The 17225-nt window shown below is 41.5% G+C and overlaps 1 protein-coding gene and 1 long non-coding RNA gene across 3 annotated transcripts; one reads left to right on the plus strand and one right to left on the minus strand.

Annotated features, from left to right (window-relative positions):
• The first annotated feature begins 993 nt into the window (after positions 1–993).
• Positions 994–11379, plus strand: meis3 (myeloid ecotropic viral integration site 3). Of its 2 annotated transcripts, XM_063906263.1 has the most exons (13): positions 994–1226; positions 1574–1673; positions 5204–5343; positions 6085–6259; positions 6501–6551; positions 6654–6704; positions 7468–7617; positions 7803–7911; positions 8133–8278; positions 9528–9604; positions 10340–10398; positions 10561–10647; positions 11186–11379. In XM_063906263.1, the coding sequence occupies exons 2-13, from the start codon at positions 1662–1664 to the stop codon at positions 11377–11379; spliced, it is 1251 nt and encodes a 416-aa protein (XP_063762333.1). In that variant the 5' UTR covers positions 994–1226; positions 1574–1661. The 2 variants fall into 2 exon arrangements, with proteins under 2 accessions (XP_063762333.1, XP_063762334.1); XM_063906264.1 differs by lacking the exon at positions 994–1226 and having other exon boundaries at positions 1452–1673.
• Positions 3647–15022, minus strand: LOC134879764 (uncharacterized). Its single transcript, XR_010167869.1, has 5 exons — positions 14885–15022; positions 11647–11690; positions 7789–8272; positions 6093–7605; positions 3647–5314 (listed from the first exon to the last, which is right to left on the minus strand). It is a non-coding gene; the product is annotated as an uncharacterized LOC134879764 (long non-coding RNA).
• Between the last annotated feature and the right edge of the window lie 2203 nt (positions 15023–17225).

Genomic DNA, 17225 nt, shown 5'->3' on the forward strand with positions numbered 1-17225 from the left:
CCAGTTTAGCTATCCCACCAACACGTTAAAAGGGTCGAAAATGAAAGTTTCTCAGGATAATAGCTGTTTTTTTCGCACCTCTCCCAATCAACAAGAAAAAGAGAGCCATTTGGGCTCCGTCAAAAGGCTCTCTTACAATTGATTGACAAACAAAACAATGAAGCACTTCGAAAGCTGTTATCAGCCAGTACATTTCATGTCATCGAGCACGCTTGGAAGCTTATTTATGATCTGATGTGACGAGAATTAAAACCATTTATTATTCATGCCATGACTTCAATTACTCTTAAAATAAGAGGCTCTAAAATAACATTTGGATGATTTATTATGCAGAAAAGTCCTCTTTCTGATCACGTTATTATAGTGGATATTTACAATGGGATGCATATGGATACTTTCTTGTTTATATCGCACTTTTTTAACAAGAATTACGAAATATTTGGCGTGCTGCAGACTTGAGACTAAGGGACTCAATTAAGATATCCATCTATCTTTATTTAATCCCTTACACTCAAATCTGCAGCATGCCAAATATTCCTTAATTCTTATGAAACAAGGCAGTTAAAATAATCTATATGCATCACATGTGCATTTTTAAAATGTGATCAAATGAAGCATCATCGGTTATCCTGGGTTTAATAGACTCTGTTAAACATGCCAAATCGCACTATCGGTCATTTCCCCCGAGTTATCCCGAGATTACGGCGGTGCAGCTGCAGCAGGGATGTGGAGAAAGTGGCGAGGGATGGAGCAGTGATATCAACCCGGAGGAGAGCCGAGATAAAACCATCGAGGGGGTCCTCCTCCTTCTTCTTCTCTGGTGTTTGTGTGTGTGATAAGGAGGAGGAGGAGTAAAGGGATGGAGGGAGGAGGGCCAAAGAGACCCCGTCGCGTTTTGACCCTCGGAAACCTCCCCACACACCACTAACATCACCACTCCGCTTCCTCCTCCTCCTCCTCCTCCTTCTTCTTCTCTTCTTGAGACAGTATACCCCATCCAGCCGTGACATTTTCCAGCCTGTCGCCGTATGCAACGCGGACAGCAAGCACAAGGAGCCAAAAAGCTAAAGGGACGCTTTCTGCCCAGAAACCCTCCCCAGAAACCGAGCATCCCCGACCCGGAGAAAGAGGCGCACCAGGCGGAGGCTAGGAGCAGCAGAACCCGTACATCCACCCGGAGCTCCGGACTACACCGACCCGAGCAGGACTGGATATTTGCCTCCTCGGTGGGACATTTTCTGACACCATTTACCGGAAACATGAGCCAATAATAGGCTGCGAGCTTTATTATAGCGTTCATTACCGTTGAGTGCATTATAGACCATTACGCTCACATCGACCGTGGTGTAAACAAGGTCCATAAAATCTCCGGTCCCATCATAATGTTGTAATATAAAACGCAATGGGCTCGGAGTAAACACACACACACACACACACACACACATTACACACTCACACAGCTCTTCACTGTTTTTCTAACCACAGTATTGTTTTGTTTATATGCGATGTTTGCATGATTATCATGTTTACAACCTCATGCAATAAATTAAAACAATATTTTATTTACTTTTAGTTCCAGGACCAGAGGAAGGGGGCAAAGCTCGCTGGACTAGCCGAGCAGAGCATCATCTTCTCCGGTGTAGGACTGGCTGTCGAGTCGCATGGAGAAGAGGGTATGTCTGCTGATTTTTTTAATGAGAATGATTTACAACAGATTCTACCGGGATAACACACTGTTTATCACCGAGGAGGAGAGGTTAATTAGGAAAGCATCATAATGGGGGGCATATGTTGGGAATCCTCCGTGCACTGATGGCTCTCTGCTCGGGTGTAGCAGCCATAAAAAACACGAGGCCCGCTGGAAACAGACTAGTGGACTGCACTGGCATGGACTTCATGTTTAGGTAACAACAACATGCAAAACTTGCCTTTCTTTTGCACTGAAAAACTAAAAGAAATGCTCCTTATACATGTCTATTTGTAAGCGCTTTACGGTGCTCCAAAGGGACAATTTGACCAGGCATACTCCCTAATTTACGTGCACTGAAGCTCCATTAAGGTTGTGTATTTAACATGCAATTGAGAAAGCAGTATGGTCTGAAACTGCTTTACGAGGAAAGGTTGATTCAGATGTAATATCTCTCCGTCCTCTGAGAATAATATAGATTTATTGTGCAATGTCAGTCAGGCGTAATAATGGCACGCATGGGTTAGAGTGGTCATTCAGAGCTTGGGAAGTAGGTGAGTTCTTTTTTGCTGCACATGCATGCTGGTGGTGGAAAAACAGATAAATAAATGTGCAGGAGAGCAATTAGACATGCACAGTGTGATAGGAAATCACTGCTGTAGGAAAAAGGAGCAGAGAATAAAGAGTTGAGGAGCAGAGGAATCATACTGTACAATAAACACAAACAAGAGCACCAACAGTTTACAACATGTGGGATAAATAAAGAAGCTAATTATAGTGCTTTAACATTACGAAAGTGCTTTCTGGGTGTTTATTTGTACAGCTACAGGTTATACTAACTGATTACTGCATGTTAAACATAGTGAGGATGTGAGGCCTGTGTTTAACAGAGCCATATATATCGTTGCTTATGTTATTTTTGGATGTTTATTACGCTGTGAAATTAACACGTATTTATATCGAGAGGTTTTCAGAAATGGAAGTCTCGTGATCGTTTGCTGTTTGCAGAGATTTAAAAGTTGTATTTTGTGTAGGAAAGTCCAGTTTGGATTTGTTTTAAAGTGCTTTAAATGCAGGAATTTATTTTACAAACCTAAAGCAAAAACCGTTAAGAAAAACTGTGAGCTTCAACAAATGTGTGATTACTATTTTTAAACTTTCGCTCGTTTCGTTAGTTTGTTACAACCTATGTTTTGCTCATTTACGTGAAGAAACAGCAACGAACTTTTAAGCAAAAGCACATTTAACTTTCCTTTTCCTAAATCGGTGCACTGAGAAAACGAAGGAGGAATTAGTTTGCTTATTTTTCTCAGAAACGCAGCATGTGTTTTCGGCGAGAATAAAAAAATGTAGATTTTAAAGAGCCGTCTTTCTTTATTAAAATGTAAGGTTGATTAACTTATTTAGACTTAGAAAGCGTCTGAAATATGAGCAATTTCGTCTTAATTTGCTGCCTTTTCTTATGATTCAGTCCCTTAAAAATCCAGTTCACAAAGCTGAACTTTATTCGTGTCTTCCCAGCTGAAGCTGCTTAAAAAACGCTTGTTAGGCCTGTTGAAATAAAACAATTAAGACGTGTTGTCCCACCATCCGAACGCTGTTTACCAGCTCCGTGACTTTAGGAAAAAAAGTGGGAAAATTCGCGGAATTTGTCATCTCGACTCGTGCGCTTTGATCCGCCTGACGCACAGAAACCCGATAGGAGCCGCGCGTAAAGAGAGACGCGCAATCCGATAGCGGTGATTGTGTTAATAGCCACAGCCTCCATAAAAACTAGAAGGTGTCCCGGGGCCTGGGCCTCAGAGCAGGTGCTTTCTGTGATCCCGGTGGCCATATGGGTCTCTGGAATATAACAATTTGATAAGCCATTTAGGACAGTGGTGCCCAGTGAGGTCCGGAGACCTCAAGGGGACCTGCAGGGGGATTTACAGGAGGTCAATGCAGGCACATGGACAGGACTGATTTAATTTAACTTTTATTTAAATTCCCAGAGGTCAACATAGAGAGAAAGTGTACAAAATAATTACATCTGTGTTGGGTTTCACTGCTGCTGCTGGTTTACTCTCCACAAATAACCACAATTATCATTTACAATTTGACAGTTTTTGACAAACATCCTTTCTCTGAGCCCTTTGGGGTTATGACATTATTACAATAGTGTTATGTCATAGAAATACAGCATTAGAACTGTTGCGAAAGAGCCATTACTGTTATCTACAGTCACACACACTCCTTGAAACCACAACCTCTTGTGGTAGCCTGCCTGGGGAACAGTGTCCACAGAAAGAAACACGGCTAAGCAGATAATAACTTTTATGGCTTGGTTAAAATAACACAGAAGTTAAAGGTGTTCAGGTTGACCAGCAGGTGCCGCGTGTGTGTGTGTGTGTGTGTCCCTGGTGGTCCTTTAATCTAGCAGAAAGCAGATCTGCTGACCAGAGTGACTTCGCCTCAGAGACACAAGCTGCAGAGAGGCACAAATGAGCTCTGTAGCACAGGCAGCCAGACATATATATTCATGATGCTGTGCACAAGATGTCTGTGTTGTATCAGTGTGTGTGTACGTGTATGTGTATGTGTGTGTGTGTGTGTGTATGTGTGTCACAGCGGGATGTGAGCAACGACTCAGCACGGCTCCTGTCTGAGTCGAGGAGGGAGGAGAGGATATTAGCAGCGACACTATTCCCCTCATCATTCTCATTTCTCGCCTCCTCCTCCTCCTCCTCTCCTCCTCCTCCTCTGCTTTCCCTTTCCGAAAACACACAGACCTTCCAAGAATTTCAATCTCGACTTGCTTTGCATTTTTTAAGGCTATCCAAGTGCATTTTGAATGGGTTTCATTTGCCTTTTATTGGCACAATAATCATGTGATCCATCATTACAAGTGAAAACAAAGAGGACATTGGGACACACACATTTGCAGTGAACAGTACAACACACTGCAATGACATGTCTCTATCACACACACACTAAGAAATGTACGTATGTTTTATTGATGGTATTGATGATTGGTCTACTTGCAAAGATTAAAGAGGCATCCAATCCGTGATTAAACGTAACAATGAATCATTTAAAAATTACATTTCTTACAAAAATAAATAAAAGGCATTAGTTCCAGATTCTTGGTTCTTAATATTTGTAGTTTTGTATTATAATAAACAGATAATATTTGGTTTTTGGACTTTTGGAAACATTTATTATGTCAACATGGGATTTAGAAAATATTAAAGGGCATATTTTACTATTTTATGACATTTTATTGAACAAACAACTAATCTATAAGATGATTTTCAACATTGGAAGTAAGCACAACATGCCTTATTTAACTATAATATCAAATAGCAGCAGTAAATGATTCCAGGAGTTCAGACACATTACCGTAAAGCCCAGCAGCTCCTCACCGAGTGTGAGCTCTGACAGCTCGGCTGCGGAATGAAATATGATTTGATGTCAGACGGGCGCAGATGTCCGACGCGTCTCATGTTTTCTGCTTTTTTCCATGTAATTGTGTTTCAGTATGAAGACCTGGTGCACTACTCAGGGTCGGAGGGCATGTCGATGGGGGGGTATGCGGAAGATGTCAGGACGCTTCCTCCCCCACACTACGGCCCCATCATCCCAGACTCCCTAAAACACCACAAAGACCAGATCTATGGGTAAGAGAGTGTGTGATACATGTGTGCACAACATACAACTAGCTGATTATTTACTGATATAGCAATTGCGATATGATGCACGATATTGGAGACTTTGATCCGTTGTGCCTCATTACTCAGTTTTTGGAGGTGTACGGAATATCATTTGTAGATTGTGATATCTCTGAAGTACTTAACCTGAGATCAAAGTCTGAATTGTGAGAGAAAATTCGGAATACTGAAAAAAAAGGAGTGATTTTGAGAAAAAAGTTATAAAAAAGTCATTTTGACTTTTTTTCTCAGGATTCAGGATTCGGTCTTAAATCTCTGGACACAAAAAAAAGGTCACATGGCCCTAGTCCTTTTCCGCTCTGAAGCTATATTCAAATTGGTATTTGATCCCACGTTTAGCCTTTAACAAATGTTAAGCTCCCTGTGATATGAATAGCACCAGTCCATATTTAGATTTCGATTAATTGTGCAGCCCTAGTGGAACTAATGATTCATGTTCCCCGTTAGTGCCACAGTTGTGAACATTACATGTGCAGCATTGCCAGATTAACAGACAGTTTACATGTGTGTTCTGAATATGAAAATACATGTGTTTACAGCTGCTTCATAAATACTGTGCTATAAAGTTTCCTCTTACACCTTCTGTGAATGTATCGTGTGTACATTATGTCAACTGTTGCCGTGTTTATGTACAGTATGTTAACCGTTTGTGTGTGTGTGTCTTGTGTGTGTGTGTGTGTGTGTGTGCAGTCACCCACTGTTTCCACTGCTGGCCTTAGTGTTTGAAAAGTGCGAGCTCGCCACCTGCTCCCCTCGAGACTCCGCCTCCCTCTCGGCCACCTCCCACCTCCCCGGCATGAACAATCACAGCGACGTCTGCTCCTCCGACTCCTTCAACGACGACATCGCCGCGTTTGCAAAGCAGGTGAGTGTCCTGTGAATCTGCAGGCCTGATGGCACCATGAATCAGAGTCACTAAGAGTTGCATATACTGAACTTTAAATGTTATTATTATATTTCATCAGAATCAGAATCAGGTTCATAGCAAAGTAGTTTTACACATACAAGGAATTTAGAGCATTTTGCGTTGCCTTGTTTTGTCCTATTGTGCTGTTTAAATAATCCTGCCTTCGGATTTATGAGCATGTGTTTATTTTTTGCCGTAGATCCGATCTGAGAAGCCCATATTTTCTTCCAATCCTGAGCTGGACAACTTGGTATGATGCTCACTTAAATCACACTGAAATATAAACATGCTTTTTCACACATGCATTGTGGGATACGAGTTAATGATGAATCCACTGTCTCCTCTCCCACAGATGATCCAGGCCATACAAGTTCTGCGCTTTCATTTGCTGGAGTTAGAAAAGGTGAGTTGGAGGCTCTGACATCAAGGTGTGTCTATGTGCATGTCACCTGATAAAAATCAATCAATCTGTATTTGTAATTTGTCACAAAATGAATTAACATCAGTCATTTTGGTTCCTTACAAAGTTCATTAATTGAGGTGTGAAATATGTTTCATAAAAAACACTGTTTTGCTGGTTTATGAGGAAATCTGGGAGGGAACATTTGATTAGACTTTAAAGAAACGATCAGGGCTTCAGTAACAGGGCGCGCATGTTTAGGGACACTTTTAGTTCAAAATGACTGTTATTTAAAATGTTTATGAACCCATGAAGGAGGGACCAGAGACGCTATTTTAGGGGGTGCTCAAGAGCTACTGAAACCACTTTTCCGACAACTTTATTTACATTTTGTCTTAAAATAATAGGTGCAAGTGTTAGCATTTTAGGCATGGATTATTAGAAAATTCACAGGCACTATTATCTTATTACATTATGTCTAAAGTCTATTGTGTGTGCTCTCGGAGGAGCCTGAGGATTCAGATTATTATGCCTTTTTATAATGTGTTTATGCTGCACTATTTCTTAATGCTCTTACTGTCTTTCATGTTTGTAAAGCACTTTGAATTGCCTTGTGTTGAAAGGTGCTATATAAATAAACTTGCCCTGCCTTGCCTATATTCTCCATGTAGCTATTATGCATTTGATAATAAGGCTGTTAAATCTTCAGTCACTGCCAGCCCCCTTAAAGGAAGTGGTGTTAACAGTATGCACCGTGTCTCTGTAGGTACACGACTTATGTGATAACTTCTGCCACCGCTACATCACCTGCCTGAAGGGCAAGATGCCAACAGACCTCATAATGGACGACCGGGAGGGCGGCTCCAAGTCCGACGTGGAGGACTTCACTGGGTCGTGCACCAGCCTGTCGGAGCAGGTGAGACGGGAGAATAATATGTCAAACAGGAAGCAGCGGGAGAAGACAGTCCAGCTTTCACTTGCACAGATGCACACTGAATAATAACCGTGTGATGCATGACTCCTTGCTCCCTCACCTACTGGGAATTCTCCCTCCTCCTCCACCTCTAACCTCTCCTCCATGTCTCACCTGTCGCCCTGCAGAATGCATCGTGGTTACGGGAGCCGGATGAATGTGCGACGACTCCCCTGGGAACACCGGGCACCTGTGGCCTGCCTTCACACAGCACAGCAGACAACTGTAGCGACATAGGTACATAGGTATACACACACACACACACACAGCTGGGCAATTATATGATATATTCTGCAAGAAAACGGTGAAAAGAGCTGGGTTTTTTGCACAAAATTGGACAAAGTGTACTTTCTTTCACTAATAAATACAACATATCTGCAGAAGTTGTGAGTTTATATCACTTGTACCCTGATAAAGAGCCCAACAGTCCCTCAGATATGATGTGTGCTCCTCTGCAGGCGACGGTCTGGACGGAGGAGCTGGCTCCCCGAGCACCGGAGACGACGACGACTCGGACAGAGACAGGAGGAACAACAAGAAGAGAGGCATCTTCCCCAAAGTGGCCACGAACATCATGAGAGCGTGGCTCTTCCAACACCTGCAGGTGAGAGCGCTTTCTCGTGTTATGACCACATAAAAGGGAAATTATTACTCATAAAAACAATGAATTTCGGCAATCATTAAAACCCAAAGAGCTGTAACAAAGAAGGAGAGCTGGCGTCCAGAGCCAATTACAGCAGGAGAGGATTTAATGTGAGGGCCAAACATCAGAGAGTGTGTAATGGAGGTCAATTAAACAAAATGATAAATCAGAGGATTAAGTGATTCTGTGAATACGCTCGCTTTTGAATAACTCTGGAAGTGATAGAACTGGAGAGAGTAATTGTTGGCAAGGTAATTAGCTGCTAAATGAGGCAGGTCAAATGTTGCTACACTCCAGTTAATACAGTAAGAGTGTGTGTGTGTGTGTGTGTGTGTGTGTGTGTGTGTGTGTGTGTGTGTGAGACAGAGAGAGAGATACAGAGATATGTTGAGGGCTCGCTGAGGTAGAACATGCGAGTGCAGATGTGAATAGAGTGGTGCAGGAATGAGTCCTAAAACATGGGAATGTGTTAGCATTTCAGCACTTCTGGTTCCCGTGTCTTGATTTTCGTGTTTGGTTCTACGCCGTATAACACGTCAGTTAAGAACCCCGGTCCGAAAACGTCATAAAAACAGAGGTTGTGAGAATGAGATGAGAAGACTAATCATGCGTCATCACGCCGAACATTAGCCGCCTTTAGCTTAGCTATAAAGCATATAGTCACATTTGTGTCACACTTAAATGCCTTTAATCTGAAAGCAGTTTTTTTGCGACGCGAACGAAATACAGAAAGGAGAAAAAATTGCAAATCAGATTAATTAAAAACTCAAATATTATAAACAAATCCAAATCAATTATTAATAATAAACATTTTAAAACATTAATGATAAAATACTGCCAAAATAATGACTAATTACTAAGTTGAAAATAAAATCCTATAAATAAAAAGAGGAAAAAAAAGGTAAAAGCATAAAATGTTCAGATTTGCATAAAAGTAGATTATGTAATCATAGTACTTTCCCTTGTTCATTATAAGTAAAACACACACCACCAAGGAGAGATAAATACATATATCTACAAATAAAAATGTATGTATACATGTACACAAATTGCAATACAATTAGTAAACAATTAGTTCAAAGAACTGCAGAGAAATGGAAGACATGAGCATCTTTGCTAAAGAGAAAGCTGTATTTTAGTCCGTGTGAAGATCATATCAAAGAAACGGTTGTGCTCTCTTTAACCCCTCGCTCTGTGTGTCCTCTCCCAGCACCCGTACCCGTCCGAGGAGCAGAAGAAGCAGCTGGCTCTGGACACCGGTCTGACCATCCTACAGGTCAACAACTGGTCAGTGCACTCTCAATCAATACACTAATTCTGCCCCGCGGCGCATCGATAACCCGTTAAACTGTCATGTGTAAACGGGAGCGTCAACTTTCAATTTAACCACACGTCAATAACACGTCGCTGTGATGGAAACAAACAGCATCTGCATCTCACAGGTCACATTTCCTTGCTCAGTATATCCTAATTGTGCATATTTTGTACATATAAAATGTCAGTTAAATAAAAGGTGGCGCTTTAACAAGAGTTTTAGAGGAGCTGTAATCCGCTTTATTAGAGAGGGGCTCGTAACAGAGGGAGAAATGTCCGGCTAAGCATTTTTTTCCTGATTCAACGGGACAGTAAAATCCATTTGGTATGTTCATAAAACCGAATAGCAAATCAATGTCCAATAATCCGATGGTTTACTGCCTCTATTCACTCCCTCGGTGCACAGGAACACACGCACACACACATTTCTAGTATGCTGATCCATCATTTCCTCCATATTGTGCATATATATTTGTATTTGTACCCCTGCAGCGCACACGCACACGCACACGCACACAATCAATCAATTATCACAGTGCGATCAATACCTGCTCTGCCCTAACGTTGATTTACTCGGCCCCCTGAAAGGGTTAAGTGGTTGTAAAATGGAAAAGGTTAATAGTCTCCCGGTCAGCCTTTGTTCTTCATTAAGATGTGGCCTCGTCCATCCCGCTTTCTCAACACACACTCTTTAATGTGTCTCCGCAGGTTCATCAACGCCAGGAGGAGAATAGTGCAGCCGATGATCGACCAGTCAAATCGCTCAGGTTGGTGTTTATAAGTCAGTCAGTCTGAAAACAACTCTGTGTTTGTACGAGTCTGACAGAACAATGTCGACTCAGAAAAGAGTAAACCAAGATATTTAGGATCAAAGCAGTGTGACGGTGTGTGCTGTATATGTGTGTTTGACGGTGTGTGTTGTCTCACAGGTCAGGGTGGTCCTTACAGCCCAGAGGGGGCCGCTCTCGGGGGATACAGTCTCGACGGACAGGCTCACCTTGGTCTCCGAACAGCAGGTACAGAAATCTCAAGGACTTTCCTGTCATATGGAAAATATTTACAGCAGAGCCGTTGGTAACGAAAATCCTAAATCTCAGACCCCTCCTATTAAAACCTTCAGTTGCCAGGTTGCTCAAAACCTACAGAGCTTTATTTTGAAATCTGGTCGATTTTAACCCAAACATTGCCAAGTTCCTAAAACTAAATCAATGGTTTTAAGATGTTTTGTATCTTCTCAGTATTTACCCACTTTCTAGGAGCCAAATCCTCTTCTGAGCTGCTTAGTCTGAAAGTCAATGGTTTTTTGAATGTGTGTATGTTTAGACACTTCAAACAATAAGTCAGTATCACAAAATAAAGAGATGTTGATGTATTTTCTATACAAATACCAGTAAATACCCCACTGGTTATCATAAAAACAGCAATTCCTAATATTAAGTGACTAAAAAAATGACTTGACGTCATCACGCTGAACATTAGCCACCTTTAGCTTAGCGGTGCTAAATGCATCATCTCTGCACCTGTTTTATAAAACCCTGTCCTCAATGTCTCCAGGTCTCCAGGGGATGTCCTCTCTGCAGGGTGATTACCCTCTACTGTCCCAACCAGGCTACCCTCATCACCCGGGCACCTCTCTCCACCCGTACCCGGGACCACACCCCCACCCCGCCATGCTGCTCCACCCGCCGCCACACACACACCCCGCAGAGCCGCTGCTCGCCCAGGGACTGGACATACATGCACACTAGTCGTGGGGCGGGTCGGAGTGTGTGTGTGTAAGGGCAAATGACAGTATGAATGAGTGTGTGTGTGTGTGGTGAGATATGTATGACTGAACTGAACACTATTTAAAGAAAAAAAAGACGAAACATTGATACGAAAGTTTACATTCCTCACTGAAAGACACTGACCTCAATGTAGCCTGCTCACACACACACACACATGCACACACACACACACACACACACACACACACACACACACACACACACAGGACCCACAGGTTTAAGCCATACCTCTTTTGAGTAGAAGTGCTTCCTCCCCTCCTCTCCACTGTGTCCTGTGGGTGAGACACATGCTTTAAACTACACTTCCCATCATGTCTGCTGAACCACAGGAAGACCGATGAATATTTTGCAACATGGACAACCCTGTGAGCACGCCTTCTCCACGACTCCCTGTCTTCCTTCACACTGTCAACGACACACACACACACACCTTCACACACTTTTACTTTAAGCTGTTTTTTCTTATTCTATTTTTATATTTATGCGTGCTGGGTGAAATATTAGTGCTCTTCCTTCCTTTAGCATGACGCTAAACACTATGAATGACTTCCAGTCTGCCTCGCTCGCGTACCACTGACCTCCTTAAGACGCCAACGGGTGTCCGTTACCTTAGGGTCTTTCCAACACACACATTGCAACACTGAAAGCCATTTCCACATGCATACACACACACACACACACCAATATACACAATCTTCTATGAGCATTTCTAGTACATTTTTTGTGTGTCACAGCGGTGTGTGTGTGAGGGGAGCTGCAGCCAAAGGACTCTTTAAACATTCGGCTCCCTCTCCGCTCCACGCTGAAACATTTCTGAATGATTATGGGAAATACCGTTAAAGTATTAAAATGTTTTTTTTGTAAGACTTGTCGCTGGTCATCTGTTTGTGTGTGTTGTCTGCTTCGGTCAGTTTATTCTGCTCTATAGTGCAGGAGGGGATGGATTTTAAGAGTCTTCAGAGGTAGCTTATGTAAAATAACTAAAATACTGAACACATTTCTTTAAGACAAAGTTCAAAAAGGGATTTTAAGTATCTGAAAAAACTGTAATTGCATACCTTACATTACATTACATGTCATTTGTTAGACGCTTTTACCTAAAGCGACTTACACACACTGAAGGACAATCCTGGATTCCTGGGATTGAACCAGTGCTCTCCATGTTGATCCACAGAGCAGCGCACTAACCCATTGGGCCACAGCCTCACGTTAATAATGAAACATTTAATGAAACTCAACAAATAAATGCAGATAGTGGTGAAACTGCTCCAGGAAGATGTTGTGGATTCAAGTATTAAATAAATGTTAAAACTAATATTTTTGATTAGTGACTGCGGAGGTCGTTTTGTATAATTTCCTGTCATTAAAAAAACCAAAAAGTAGTTTGTATTAATTTATTTTACAAAAACTGCAAAAGATTATTATTTTTTAATTATTAATAGTTGATATAAGATTAGTGCGACAGTATTCCTCATACTATATACTTGTAGATAAACCCCTGTTGAGGTATTTGGTACCTGGTAATACTGCTGATAATGAAATTACAAAAAGGTACAAGCAGCGAAACAGAAGGGTTTACAGTTTGCGACGAGAGATATGTAGATCATGTTACACACTCTACAACTGCAATTTAAAACCTTTACAATTTCGTTGACCTTTACTTTGCAATCTAGCTACAGAAAAGAGAAACCACACGAATGAGAAACACTATCCTGCACGATTTAGGCCAAAATGATAACCACGATTTTGTGGATCAGTATTTAGATCATGAGTAATTGTCCTGTCTATGTATTTGTGTAAGTGACAATATTTCTATTGCATTTTAAATAAACAGCTCAGGCTAAATAAGCATTTTGGCTCCTACAGCCGCACCACACTAAACCAAAGCATCCTCTTTTCCTTCACAACACTTTCCCCTCGTAGCTCCTGGTGTTCCCATCCTCTCTGTCCTCTCCTTCTCTGATCTACACCCTTTTAGACGTCAAACATCCACACATAACTCCATCCTTTGCCACCCAACATCTCCCCCGTCATGACCCCATTCGGCCTGGAGCCGGAGCGGGTCAGGGGCCAGAGTTCGGATGGAGGTCAACAGGAAATGGCTCTTCTCCCTGGCACCCGGGTCCTGACCTCAGCACTCTTTCACTTCTCATTTCTCTTTGTCCCTCTTGACATTCACTCTCTCAGGGCAGGGTGGGTTTTACTCTCCACGTCCTCTCTGATTCTCACAACATGTTACACGTCTCTGAAGTCTCTGATGATGCGCCTTTCAGAAAAACTCAAACTAAACTCAATAAAATCTCTCTAGTTGCAACGCCTTATCTGACCAGGGGCTAATGGTCCCTTCCCAGCTTTTTGACCACCATATTTAGAGTCCCTTGCTCAAAATCATGCCTTTTGGGGTTTTCCCTTTTCATGTTGTGTGTTATATAGGTTTTTGTGCATCCTAAACGCCTCCATTAGACTCCTTTGTTTACTTCCAAAACATAGTGACATCACAATATAACACTTGCGCTTGTATTGGCTAGCGCTCCAACACATTGTAGATGATAAGCTAAGGGGCGGGACAGAGTTAATCAATCAGAGCAGACTGGGATCTGGTTTCAGACAGAGGGTGAAAGAGGTGCTGCAGCACAGGCAGTATGAGAAAAATAAAGAGCTTTCTGAACATTAAAGCATAGAGACATGTCCCAGGAGAGACACTTCATACAGATAAGAACCTGAATGAAGCTTTATAATAAAGTAAATATAAATTAAATGTACTTGCAGTACCATAGCAATGCATCTGATAAAATTCAAGGCATTTTACAGACAAAATCACAAGCTTGATTCATTTTAGGTTTGAAAAGTCTTTGGGTTCTCTACACAATCATGACAAAAAAAACAAACAAGGAATTGTAAAAGAAACTTGAAGCAAAATGTGTGCATATTTATATGGAAACATCTTCCTGTGTTATGTTTTGGTGTCTCAATAATGCCCAACAAGCTCACATTAGCAGGAAACATGTTGCTTTAACACAGCTATTCTTCAAACTTCACAGAATAAGCAGAGTAGCAATCTCAGGCTGGCATTTTCTAGAACTGAATCAGGGTATTTTAGCTGACCATGGCCTACTATGGACTGTCAAATCAGACCTCTTCAATCCAAACACTGAGTAGACTGCAGTGGGCCCAAAGCAAATCAAGAAAACACACACACAAGCAAAAACTAAATCGAAGGGTATGGAGGAAAATGCCTGCACTCTGTCCTGCAAGACTGTGGGGAAATCGAATAAACTGAATCTGATCAATTTGTGATACAAATTCAAATAAATTCCCGAATTGTACACTTCATGCATCAAGTACATTTCCCTTTAGACACTTCTCCAATCAAAAAGTGAAAAGTTAGAATGGCTTTCAATTGGGGATACCTAACCAAGCGAACACACAACATACCTAGCAAGACAGACCTCAAAAGCTAGCTTACCTGGCAGGTGAAGAGCAGTAATTAGGAGGAAAACGGCACTTCCGGTCCGATTTCTTCTGCAGAGAAACCGTTTCACTGTCATCCGATTACTTCTTAACTTAAATAACTGTGCTGCCTTTTGAGTTTTTAACTCTCGTATGGTTTAATATTGTTACAATCCGAGGGATATCGACATACTAGACTTCCCCTTGTGGTCTCCAATTGCACTGCAAAACTTCCTGTCAGTCAAAGTTCTGCAGTACCAAACTTCCGGTTAATTTGAGCCACTGCGCAGCAAAGAAAAGTGCTGTTATTTTTTCAACAACCTCCACTGTAAAATGACCTGTATTTTTCTATAATCTATTCTACACTACAAGACTTCCTGTACATTTATGCAACTGTACTGCAAAACAGTCTGTCAGTTGGAGCAACTGCACTGCAAAATTACTTTTATTTTAATAAGTGCATTTCAAAACCTCCACCACTCTCCACAACTTACTGTTCGTTTTATCAACTGCAGATCCACCCTGTAATGTTTCAATCTGCACCGCAAAACTTTTGAAATTGGCTGCAAGTTGAACTTTTATTTAACCACTGTGTTTGAAAGCTTCATATGCACATTGCAAAACTTCCTGTTCCATTTGATCAACTCTCCTGCAAAACTGTGTGATCTTTTCCAATTGTTTATAGCCTTTCTATTCTTTAGCAAATCAAACAGAAATACAAGCATTTAATAAAAACGTAATTCAACAATTCGTTTTTTTATGTTGAACGTTTAGTCGACTCATTTAGTCACATGAGAGCAACCGTTGTTTTCATGACACACAGCAGCTTCACACAGTCACCAGTGTGGTAGGCTATTTACTGACGTGTTGTTGATCAAAACAGGAACATCTCTTCAGCTTTTGACCGATCACAAACCTTATTTCAGGCATAAAACAAAAACACTTTCAAAAAAATGTTGACTCAAAGAAAAGCCAACAGGAAGTGGTACATTTGACTCATTCGTGCACCTCTCTATTGTGTTTTTGTACCGTGGATAAGAGAAAAAGCAGCTTAAACCCTCAGTAAACAGGTGTAAAATCTGCAGAAATCCATAAAAATGACTGTAGTGAATCATGTGTTTGTGGGGAATGCTGCAGAATACGTCAAATGCACATATACTTACACCTTTCCAACAAATTAAGTGTTGGTGCTGTGCAGGATAATGTATTCCTCTCAGTGTATAGACTTCCTATAATGTCTCCATCATTTCAACTGGTTTGAATTTGACCATTAAGGCCATTGAAGCAAAATGAATACACATGTGTCGTGTGTAAATGTGTGTCAGCGCATGAATATGTGTGAGCATAAATATGTACATTTCCATTTTAACATAAAGTGTGTGTGTGTGTGTGTGTGTGTGTGTGTGTGTGTGTGTGTGTGTGTGTGTGTGTGTGTGTGTGTGTGTGTGTGTGTGTGTGTGTGTGTGTGTGTGTGAGGGGGCGGGTTACTGTGGTGCTCGTTAATCATTCAATTACACACCTGTCAGAGTTCAGACAAGTGAGGGAGGGAAGGAGGGGGAGGAAAAGAGAGGGAGAGGGGGGAGAAAGGAATGGGGAGAGGAGGAGAGGAATTAATGACGGAGGGAGGGAAGGAGGAGCAGGAGGGGGGAGAAAGAGAAAGAGAAAGGGGGAAAGTTTTATTGTGTTGTAGTGTGTGAACGAGCGTGACAGAGGCAAGCTGTTGGACGGAGGCCCTGAAAGGACAAAATGAAGACAAAAACACTTACATGTATCATCGGGGACAAGAGACAGATGAGGACAAGGCTCTGCAGAAAAGTCGCAATAAAATTCACTCTCACTATCCAACATGATTTAAGACTTAGTGAGTGCAAAGGGAAGCTGTGCACGGCCTCTTTAGGGCTTTTTAAAACACAATCAGAGTGTAAGATAACTGGAAACTATAGGCTATAAAAACATTGACATCTGGATTCTTTAACGTGTTTTAAAACCCACTTTTTTTTTAAACTGTTATCATTATTACTCGGTTTGTTTGAATTCATTTGTTATACTTTCCTTTGTTTATTGAAGTACTTTACTTAAGCAGGGGTGTCCAAACTTTTTTCACCGAGGGCCACATACAGAAAAATATACAGGGAGCTGGGCCACTTACAGAGGTGGATACTGCCTCATAAGTTAAGTTACAAGTTAGCAAAACAAATCAAATGTAGGTGAATAATGCGCGATACAGCCTACATCCCGTCTGTCTTTAGGGTTTCATTTATTTTGTTGGCAGCTCATTCCTTAAAACAGAAACCGCAGATTGCTTATTATAAGAGTAAATATGAAGGTTACATTTCCAGCTTGTTATATAAATAAGT

Source organism: Eleginops maclovinus, chromosome 18 (genome assembly GCF_036324505.1).
Source record: "Eleginops maclovinus isolate JMC-PN-2008 ecotype Puerto Natales chromosome 18, JC_Emac_rtc_rv5, whole genome shotgun sequence".
Lineage (NCBI taxonomy): Eukaryota > Metazoa > Chordata > Actinopteri > Perciformes > Eleginopidae > Eleginops > Eleginops maclovinus.